Genomic DNA, 12,247 nt, shown 5'->3' on the forward strand with positions numbered 1-12,247 from the left:
ATTATCAACATCAATACCAGCACACCCACACACACACACACACGAGCTAAACGTTCAGTCCATGTAACAACAACTTCGTAGGCATAGCACAAGTGGCACAAACGGGCAGGACACAAAATTGTGTTATCTCAGCTCATACTTGAATATTTTTACACTGTGTGTGAGGGAACAGGAACAGTTGTGATGCATTTTTTTCACTGAAACTAATTTATACATTGATTTGATGAATAATGATTGTTCCAAAAGTGCTTTGGTCCACAACAGCTAAACCCCCTGCATGACTATGCTTGGCAGTGATTACAACTGTGGCTACAAGCCAACGAGCCAGAGATCAACACCATGAAGTTTTTGTGTCCCTACTGCTTTGCGAAAACCAGAGCTAGCAGCTCCAACTCACAGACTTTGAGTCTACACTTAGGCAGAGCGGTGCTTTGAGCTAAATGCTAACATCAACATGCTCAGTTCTAACATGCTGTTTAGCAGGTAATATTTACCATGTTCATCATCATAGTTTAGTCTGTTAGCATGCTAACATTGGCACTAAACTGCTGAGGCTGATGGGTAATGTTATTAGTTCTGCAGGTATTTGGTCAAACGGTGGTCAGAGAGCTGGAAAACAGTTTGGCAGCAAATGAAAGCTCTGAAGATCACAAAAAAATTTGACTTTATCTTCCAATGGACTTTGAATATCTGTAGTCAAACTTAATGGCAATACATCCAGTAAGTGTCAAGATATTTCACTCCAAACCAAAAATGTGTCACGTTGTGGCGCTAGAGAAAACGTCAGGGGATCACAAAAGTAATCAGGATTCATCCTCTGAGGATCATGAATGTCCGTACAACATTTAATGGCAATCTGTTTAATAGTTGTAGAGATATTTCAGTCGGCCAAAGTGGCGGACTTACCAACATCACCCTCTGGCTAAAATTGGGCCAAAACATTTTGGGTGATTTATAATTTCAGTCGGGTCATTAACACGGTTTGCAGTCAGTTAATCATCAGGTCAACAAAACACATCCTAAACAAGTTGGTATTTCATAAATGTAAGGTAGTTATTTTTTTAAATGACTTTGAAAGATATACAGTTTTTTTTATACTGCAGCCTGAATGTAAGAAGCTTAAAGATAAACATTTTAGTGTATTTTATATTTTAGAATGTTCTCTCTCATTGCTGCATATTTCATTAGGGCTTATTCATTAATTTTGCTGTCAAAACCCCAGAATGAGAATATCAAAGTTTTAGTTATTTTTGCTTAGTTTTAAAGTTATTTCCACTTTAAACTGAAGGTATTTGTGGTCCTTTTAGAAGTGGTGTTTGAACTTGTATAACTCTGGAGCCCGTTAAATCTATTCAAAACCAACTAGGGATTCTTAAAAAATATGTTATTCAGACTGTCATGTTTTTCCATCTGACAGCAACCCTATTAAAGAAACCACTATGATGGACATTTAGATTTAGAGATTTACTAATGCAATAAAAAATGTATTTCATATTTCTTTCATACCAGCGTATCTCAGGAAACTGTGATTAGTGCTCTTAGTGATTGATTAGTGATTTCTTTGTGGACTTGACTTAAGAAACTGGAGTGTGAAAGCAAGGCAGATGGTTCTGCAGCTGAAGCTTTGTCATTTCAACTACAGTATCTGCACTACATGCACACCAAGACTACTTTCTAATTAAGAGTTTGATTATTTGGCAGGGTTCATTTGTATCAGTGGATATGTAGGATCCATCTGTATTTTAATGAAGCTGCGAGGGAACTTGAAAAATCGACCTCTGGATATAGATAAATCTTTATTCTGCCATAATACGCAGATATCAGATTTTTTGATTGTCTATTCCAGTTAATCACTTTCAAAAAAATCAAATATGGTACATTGTTCATCCTTGTGATCTCCCACGCATGAAATCCATCTAACTGTCTTCTTTTTCCCCTCCTCCTCCGCTTTGCAGAAGGATATCGAACTCTTGGCTGAGCACCGGCTGGTTCACCATGACCATCGCCCTGGAGCTGTGCGATCGGATCAATGTCTACGGCATGGTTGCCCCTGACTTCTGCAGGTGAGACAATGGAGCTGCATGTAAAATATAATCATCAGCTCATCAACAAGCACCATCACTAAGAGTTTTTAAAGCAAAACTGTATATGAAGTCCCTTCAAGTGGTTAGAAATTCATAGCAAAACGTCCGCCTGATAAAAAAGATTAAAACTGTAAATATATTCAGGGAGCTGATGAATAAAAGTGTGGCTGGAGATGTTTTTGGAATGCTTAAATTGCCTGAATATTAGTTTTTTTGTTTTGTTTTTTGTTTATGTCAGTAAACGGGCTAACTTTACAAATATTGAAACTTTACACTGACTTTTTTAATATATTTGTGTGCATGTGAGATATGAGAGGGAGAAAATGCAAAGGTCTCACTATGCTCGTTCTATTTACTGTACTATGACATTTTCATGACACTATAACTTTTTATGGCATTTTTATGACACTGACTTTTTATGACTTTTTTATGACATGCTATACTATGACTTTTTATGACATACTATGACTTTTTATGACCGTTTTGTGACATTCTATACTAGGATTTTTTTATGACGTTTTTATGACAGTCGTTCACAGTCGTTGTTTGTGTGACGGAGGCGGGCGCGCCCAGCATCATGTAAACAAACCGAAACTAAAATACTTATAATAAGTCCCTGAAACAAAGCGAGCACCCAGGAGGATAGTAAAAGGTAGGTAAATATGTTGCATGTTACATTTCCACTGTTTAGACACGAAAGCCCGCTCCATTTTTCCTTTTTAGTTTTTGCTGTGATTTCTGCTACTTTTTCTCCTCCGGGAAAACACAGAATGAAATTTACTGCGGAGAATTCGAACACCACTACAAAATGACGAATACACTATATAGTGCACTATTTCCGTGATAGGGAACGGTTTCGAACACAGCTTATGACTTTGTTAAGACTTTTTATGACATACTATGCTATGACTTTTTATCACACATTATACTATGTTTTTTGTAATTTCTTATAACATTTTTTACTTACTATACTATGACTTTTAATGACATACTATGCTATGAATTTTTTGACACTATATTATGACTTTTTTGTGATTTGTTATGACATTTTATGACATACAATGAATTGTTATCACATTTTATGACTTACTATTCAATGATTTTTATACTATGACATTTTAATTACTTTTTATGACATACTATACAATTACTTTTTAGTGATTTTTTATGACATACTATACTGTCTCTGACATACTGTACTATGACATTTTTAGGACTTGTTATGACATACTATACTGTGACTTTTTATAACATTTTTATGACATACTATACTATGACTTTTTTAGTGATTTTTTTAAATGACATTTTTGACATACTATACTATGATTTGTTATGACATGCTATACATAATATGACTTTTTTTGACTTTTTTTGACATACTATACTATGACTTTCTGTCGACATACTATACTATGACTTTTTTCGACATACTATGCTCTGACGTTTTATGACTTTTTTTGACATACCATACTATGACTTTTTTTTTTTCGACATACTATACTATGACTGCTGGACTTTTTTTGACATACTATACTATGACTTTTTTGCCTTTTTTCGACCTACTATACTATGACTACTGGACTTTTTTCGACATACTATACTATGACTATTTTTTACATACTATACTATGACTTTTTTCCGGCATACTATACTATGACTTTTTTCTGACATACTATGCTATGACTTTTTTGACATACTACTGTATATTATGACTTTTCATGACTTTTATGACATTTTTGACATACTATACTATGATTTGTTACGACATACTATACATAATATGACTTTTTTGACTTTTTTCGACATACTATACTATGACTTTCTGTCAACATACTATACTATGACTTTTTTCGACATACTATACTGTGACTTTTTTTTTTCGACATACTATGCTATGACTTTTTATGACTTTTTTCGACATACCATACTGTGACTTTTTTTTTTCGACATACTATACTATGACTTTTTTTCTACATACTATACTGTGACTTGTTTACTTTTTTAAACATACTATACTATGACTCTTTTTGACTTTTTTTCGACATACTATACTATGACATTTTAAAATCTTTTTTCGACATACTATACTATGACTACTGGACTTTTTTCGACATACTATACTATGACTATTTTTTACATACTATACTATGACTTTTTTCCGGCATACTATACTATGACTTTTTATGACTTTTTTCAACATACTATACTATGACTTTTTATGGCTTTTTTCGATGTACTATACTATGACTTTTTATGACATTTTTCGACACAATATACTATGACATTTTTCGACACAATATACTATGACTTTTTTCGACATACTGTACAATACTTATGAGTTTTTATTACTTTTTTCAACAGATCATACTGTGCCTTTTTTATGACTTTTTGCGACAAACAACTGACTTTTTTTGACATACTATACTATGACTTTTTTCCGACATACTATATACTATGACTTTTTATGACTTTTTTTGACATACTACTGTATATTATGACTTTTCATGACTTTTATGACATTTTTCGACTTACTACACAATGACATACTATACTATGACATCCTTTTTAATGACTTTTTTTCGACATACTATACTATGACTTTTTTCAACATACTATGGCTTTTTTCAGACATACTATACTGTGACATTTTTTGACATACTATACTATGACTTTTTTTGACATACTATACTATGACTTTTTTTGACATACTATGACTTTTTTCCGACATACTATACTATGGCTTTTTTTCTGACATAATCTGCTATGACTTTTTTTGACATACTACTGTATATTATGACTTTTCATGACTTTTACGACATTTTTCGACTTACTACACAATGACATACTATACTATGACATCCTTTTTATGACTTTTTGCGACATACTATACTATGACTATTTTTGACATACGATGACTTTTATGACATTTTTCGACATACTACACAATGACATACTATACTATGACATACTTTTTATGACTTTTTTCTACTATACTATGACTTTTTATGACATTTTTCGAGATACTATACTATGACTTTTTTCAACATACTATACAATGACTTTTGTTCGACATACTATACTATGACTTTTTATTACTTTTTTCGACAGATCATACTGTGCCTTTTTTATGACTTTTTGCGACAATACTATGACTTTATTTCGACATACTATACTATGACTGCTGGACTTTTTTCGACATACTATACTATGACTTTTTTGCCTTTTTTCGACCTACTATACTATGACTACTGGACTTTTTTCAACATACTATACTATGACTTTTTTCAACATACTATACTGACATTTTTTGCCATACTATACTATGACTATTTTTGACATACGATACTATGACGGTTTTTTCGACATACTATACTATGATTTTATGACTTTTTTTTAACATACTATACTATGACTTTTTTTTACATACGATACTATAACTTTTTTTTTCGACATACTATACTATGACCTTTTTTCTGACATACTAATCTATGACTTTTTATGACTTTTTTCGACTATACTATTATGGAGTTAGATTTGTGTCTTTATTACATGCGAGAAAATAAATGATCTGAGAGAAAAAAAAATGTTTGAGAGAAAAAGAAATATTTGAGAGAAAAAGTTTTCATACGAATAGCAAAAAATAATAATATTTGAGACTAAAAAAGTTTTGAAAGTATTTTCTCATAGAACATAAAAAATATAAATTTGAAAGTTTTAGAATTATTTCTGAGAAAAAAAAATCTCTCTCAAAATACTTTTTTAAACTCTCAAATATATATTTTTTGCTATCAGTGTGAAAACATTTTCTCTCAAAAAAAATGTGTTTCTCTAAAAACGTTTTTCTTCTCGCTCTCAAAACCTAAGTCTTTGCTCTCGATGCAATTTCTTGCTCTCGTGTCAGGATTTTGCTCTCGCTGTGAAAATAATGTCATGGGCGGGGCCATGTTCCTATTAGCCAGTTGGGTGAGCATCGTCTTGTCTTGGGAGTCGAACTGAATCATTACACCATTGTCGATTCATATGGTAGCTGGCTGAGCAAGTTCAGCATCACTGAAGATTAAACATTAAATAGGCTATCCTAAATGTAAGCTAGTTTGCCATTACTGATGTGTTTGTCAGATTGACATGGACAAAGAATAGCACTCATATTCATGAATGTGTATTATATTATTAGCATGCTAATCGCTAGTAAAGCTAATCGCTAATTAGCCATCATGCTAGGTAAACTTTCAAACTCACCTGGTTTATACTATTTTTAAATCAAATGCCAAATGAATATGTTGATTTAGATAGTTTCACTCCTTATTTAGTGAGTAGTGAGCTAGTTTCTACCTTTGTTCATCATATACAACCTCCTGTACAGTTTTACTCCATGGACTCAGAATCAACTATTTTGTTTTAAGGGCAATATGATACATTTCCTGTTTGAACCTATAACTGAACTATAACCTAAAATGATTGTTATTAATATGTTTAGCATCTGTATCTCTCACTATAGGTAGGCTATAGAGCACTATACGCTCTAAAATCTTTGCCTTAGGCTATGTAATTTAAATGGAGGAAATACAGATAAGTTGACATGAAGGCTATGCATATGTGAAAGATATGCTATAAATATAGCAGCATAAATTTAACCTCTTAATTTACTAAGACATACTATACTATGACTTTTTTTCCGACCTACTATATTATGACCTTTTTTCTGACATACTATACTGTGACTTTTTATGACTTTTTTGACTTTTTTCGACATACTATACAGTGACTTTTTTGACTTTTTTTTGACATTATATTATGACTTTTTATGACTTTTTCGACAGACTATACTATGACTTTTTTTGACATACTATACTATGACTATTTTTTACATACTATACTATGACTTTTTTCTGACATAGTATACTATGACTTTTTTGACTTTTTTTCGACATTATATTATGACTTTTTATGACTTTTTCGACAGACTATACTATGACTTTTTTTGACATACTATACTATGACTATTTTTGACATACTATACTATGACTTTTTTTCTGACATAGTATATTATGACTTTTTCTGACTTTTTCGACAGACTATACTATGACTTTTTCTGACATACTATATTATGACTTTTCATGACTTTTATAAAATTTTCGACATACTACACAATGACATACTATACTATGACATCCTTTTTATGACTTTTTGCGACATACTATACTATGACTTTTTTTGACATACCATACTGTGACTTTTTATGACTTTTTTTGCCAGACTATACTACGACTTTTTTTGACATACCATACTGTGACGTTTTTTTCGACATACTATACTATGACTTTTTTGACTTTTTTTCTAGGGCTGTCAGCATTAACGCGTTAATCGCGATGCAATTAAGGGCCGAGCATGATGCGTTCATTTTTTTTAATCGCATGCCGCCATTTATTAATTTATTTTCACTTCACTCGGCTTGCGTCGTGCCTAACAGGCTACTATTTCGCCGTACTTCCTCGTAACACATCCTGCTGCTGCAGGAATAGTAACGCGGATTTCGGTGCCTCATTCTGGTGCCACTGATATGCCTGCACTTCTCTCTGATGCTCTGAAACAGACATTACAGGCAACAGAAACATTGCTTGTTGTTAAATGTCCTTTTCATTCAACAGCTATTTACTAGTGAAATAAGTTATTGTTATAGTGATTACATTATTATTAAACATTTAATTTTGACGATATGGCCTTAGCAATAAACAAGCCATTCTTTAATGTCGCCAACTGTTTAGTACCCTTCTTTTTTTTAACTTTCTTAAAAAGTATCGGTTCAGGCACCGTTAAGGCACCGGTACTGTTTTAAAAGTACCGCTTTAGCACCGGTATCCAAACCAAACAATACCCAACCCTAATATTGACTCTAGATTCAAATGTGTGACTAGATTAAATATATAATAAACAAATACAAATCTTAAAATCAAGTTCATAAAGTCATTTTCTTTGCATTCATTTGATTCCCAATCAAGATACACTGGTAAGAATTGCTTTCCATTGTTAATATGTACTTAAAAACAGTTCTGAAATGCAAAATAATAGAATTTTAATCATGTGATAAAACATGCGATTAATCGCGATTAACTATAGAAATTCAACCATTAATCACGATTAAGAAAATGTAATCGTTTGACAGCCCTACTTTTTTCTGACATACTATACTATGACTTTTTTTAGACATACTAAACTATGACTTTTTTCGACCTACTATACTATGACTTTTTTAGACATACTAAACTATGACTTTTTTCGACATACTATACAATGACTTTTCATGACTTTTTTTCAACATACTATACTATGGCTTTGTTAAACCTTTTTCAATGGATATGGACCCAATTTTTGACAATACTATACTATGACTTTTTTCGACTATACTATGACTTTTTTGACTTTTTTCGACATACTATATTATGACTTTTTATGACTTTTTGAAATTTTTCGACATATTATACAATGACATACTATACCATGACATATTATACTATGACTTTTTTTGACATGCTATAGTATGACTTTTTTTTCAACATGCTATACTATGACTTCTTTGACTTTTTATGGCTTATATGACATACTACTATATGACATATTATACCGACATACTAACCTTTTATGAATTTTTTCGACATACTATACTATCACTTTTTTATGACTTTTTTGGACATACTATACTATGACCTTTTATGACTTTTTAAGGCTTTCATGACTTTTTTCGACACTATTATATACTATACTAGACTTTTTCAACATCATGTACTATGAGCTTTTTTGGCATACTGTACTAAAGACTTTTATGACTTTTTGGCATACTATACTATGAATTTTATGACCTACTAAACAGAATTTTTTATGACATACTATACTATGATTTTTTTTTTTTTTTATGGCATCCTCTTTATACCCCATTCTAGGGGTGTCAAAGCACAACAATAGAAAGGAAGTGGAGAAATGGACGCAAACAGCAATTTATTTGCTACACATCCAAATAAAATACTGTATTCACAGACAAATTAAATGGTATATACAATTAGCTTAGCTAATTAGCTACATAAAGTGTTCTTTATATGCACAAAGTATTTATAGTTCATTAGGAGTCAAGTTAACGTTGGAGCTAAGTTAACTAGCTAAGACAAGCACCGGACTGAAGAAAGCCACAGCTGTCAACAGGCTACCAATCAAAGCTTACTCTACACACAATGTTCACAGCACTAGCAGTATGAGATGCCGCATAGGCCAGTATTGAATACTTCACTTGCACATACAATACATATATACTGGTACTAAACACTTGCACATACATATATTCTTCACTTGCACATACAGTACATATATATAATGGTACTTAATCACTTGCACATACTGTACATGCATATATATATATATATATATATATATATATATACTTCACTTGCACATACATGCATACTTCACTTGCACACACATATATGTTTCCTTTGGGCATACATGGATACTTTGCTTTCTCATAAATATATACTTCACTTAAACATACATATATACTTCACTTGCACACACTGTACATACATACATACTTCACTTTCTTATATATAGTTCACTTGTGCATACATATACTTCACTTGCATATACATATATACTTCAATTGCGCATACATGGATACCTCACTTGCGCATACTTATATACTTCAGTTGCACACGCATGCATAACATGAGTGAGTATGTATTTGTGTGTGCATAAGTATGTACATATGGGGTTGGTGGTTGGGGAGGATGGCGGGGCGCACCTAGCAGTCTAAATACAAAGTTCAGAGGACGAGGAGGAACAAGCTGCTGCCACCATCGAGCCTCTGCGTCCACTCGGGAATCTGGGAATATACCAGCCTCCCAATCAGCCAATCTGCAGCGAAAGCATCATTGGCAGGAGAACCAATATGCGCTGGAACCATAGGCTGGAAAGGGCACCCGTCAGAGCACAGACTCTCAAAGGAGAAGAGAGCTCTCACATTATTTAGGCACACACAAAATATACAATGTAAATATGTCTAACACTATACTATGATTTTTTATGACATTTTTGTAATACTATAAACTTATGGTTCCTGCATATACCCTCTTCCCTCTTTAGCCCCCTTTTGAAGGGAGATTCCGATCACTTGGTCTAATTCCCTGCTACACTACTTAAGCCATGGACAATCAAACCCTCTCCCTTTGTTTCCCCTGGCTTCATCCACCTTTTTTTGTTTGGTTATATTTGTCTTGTATGTCACACCATACAGCCCATTTTTCCACTCATTCATCCTCTGCAGACAGAGTCAAAAACAACATCCAATCCAGTGGGTTGATTATCGCCTACTGAGGGCTGTAGAGGATAAACAAGTATTCCCCAAATTTTAAGCAAAAAAAAAAAACTTTATTTGTGGTATGAATTTGAGATAAGACAGGAATTGTTCATCCTTTATGACATGTTCTGGATTATTCAGTATGGAGATACAGACACAGTTACAGACAAAGTGTTTATTAACCATTAACAAGGTATTATAATCATCAGTTGCAACTTTATAGCCATCCAAATAATGTTTATTGGCGTTTTTTTTTCTAAAGATTTCTTAAAGGTTTACAAATAATTTGGTAATCATTAACAAATACTTTAATATACAAAACGTTGTGCAACAATAAACATTTTTAATTTAATTGTTTAACCGTAAAATAACAATTAACTTAAGTTTAATTAACAATCAATTTACCATTTATCAGTGATGGTTATTATAAAGTGTTAAACTGTAAATCAAATTTGATCAACAAAGTTAAAATCTTTATAAATAATACCTAAATGTTTTTTTAACTTAAATGGTTGCTTTATAAGTAACTAATATTACATGTTATAGAGAAACACTCAAGATTTGAACCAAGTTTTTTACATGAAGTAGATGTTACTTAACCAATTTAAGCAGCATTTAATAGTTATTTATGTAAAATTTTGAGATGCAGTTATAACTTAAATAAAGTTTCCCAAAATGTCCTCATTATTAGTAGGGACTTTGTGGTTGACAATGATAATAAAACTTACGGAAATACAGTATTCACCAAATTAACAAATGACAAAATGTCCAAAATAACAGATGAATACAGCAAGTACTTGGCCACAAAACAATTATACAGCTGCCATGGCGACAGAGTATTTGTTATGACTGAGACAGAACGGACCCAAATGCAAGGCTTCACAAAACAAGGTTTTATTGGAACAATGTTCAAAGGGAAGAAGTGGGGAGGCGGAAGCCAGGAGCAGGTACCATCACAGTATTTGACAAATAGAAAAAAAGGATTTTGTTTTTAGCAGTGTTCACTTTCCATACATCTCAGAATAAAATATTATTTCCCTCTATATTCACTAAGCAGTTTATAACACGTGGCCATGATGCTGGTTCCAAGCAGCATAAATGCAAAGAACTATGGAATACATTGTCAGATCTGACTCTGTCTTGCTCTTATAGCAACTAACTCATCCAGCCTCTCATTAGCAGAGTTTATTGGTTTGAAATCACAGCTCATGTCTCTTCCGTCTCATCCAACGCTTTAATTGGGGGATTTTATTGGACAAGGAACAAATCTTATTAGATTTCTTAATAAAAAAGAACAAACTGTAAAATGCTCGATATATCTTTGTTCCTGGTTCTGATTGATTTTTTATTTTGGATTTAGGCACAAATTCAATCTTGATGATAATAAGGAGGGAAGTGCAGCATTATTTCTTTGAGCAAATTGTTGGCTTAAGCTGATATTTGACAACCCTTTTAGTTGTCACAACGAGTGAAGTCAGTAGATTTTACTGGATGTGATCCAACTGAGAATTCAAAAAACATGTTTCTCTAACATCACGTCAAATATGTTTTATGGACATGAAGGGTAGACGTTTATGAAGCCAAAGCATTCATGAATAAATAACCAATACACCCAAACATCTTAATACAGTGTGAGCGTTTTTCGATGCCCTCCTCTTTTCTCTTTCTTTTTTATTCACTTACTGAAATTGTGAAGTTGTTGATTTTTTTAAGTACCCTGTGCGCTGCCCTCTTTAATTCCTCAGACATCCAACGAACATCTTCTTTATTGGCATTCCTGAACAGCAATGTTATTTTGCAGGGCAGTGGGGACTCATAAGGA

General features: G+C 32.6%; 1 protein-coding gene across 2 annotated transcripts in view; it reads left to right on the forward strand.

Moving 5' to 3' along the window:
* st6galnac5a (ST6 (alpha-N-acetyl-neuraminyl-2,3-beta-galactosyl-1,3)-N-acetylgalactosaminide alpha-2,6-sialyltransferase 5a) overlaps positions 1-12,247 on the forward strand; it is a 63,572-nt gene that overhangs the window by 46,003 nt on the left and 5,322 nt on the right. For both annotated transcript variants that reach the window (XR_004898338.1, XM_036005335.1), the window contains exon 4: positions 1,956-2,063. Coding sequence is in view for 1 of the 2 variants with exons in the window: in XM_036005335.1 (XP_035861228.1) it covers positions 1,956-2,063 (108 nt within the window). In the remaining variant the exon portion in view is untranslated. The remainder of the gene's footprint in view (positions 1-1,955; positions 2,064-12,247) is intronic.

Source organism: Sander lucioperca, chromosome 9 (assembly GCF_008315115.2).
Source record: "Sander lucioperca isolate FBNREF2018 chromosome 9, SLUC_FBN_1.2, whole genome shotgun sequence".
Lineage (NCBI taxonomy): Eukaryota > Metazoa > Chordata > Actinopteri > Perciformes > Percidae > Sander > Sander lucioperca.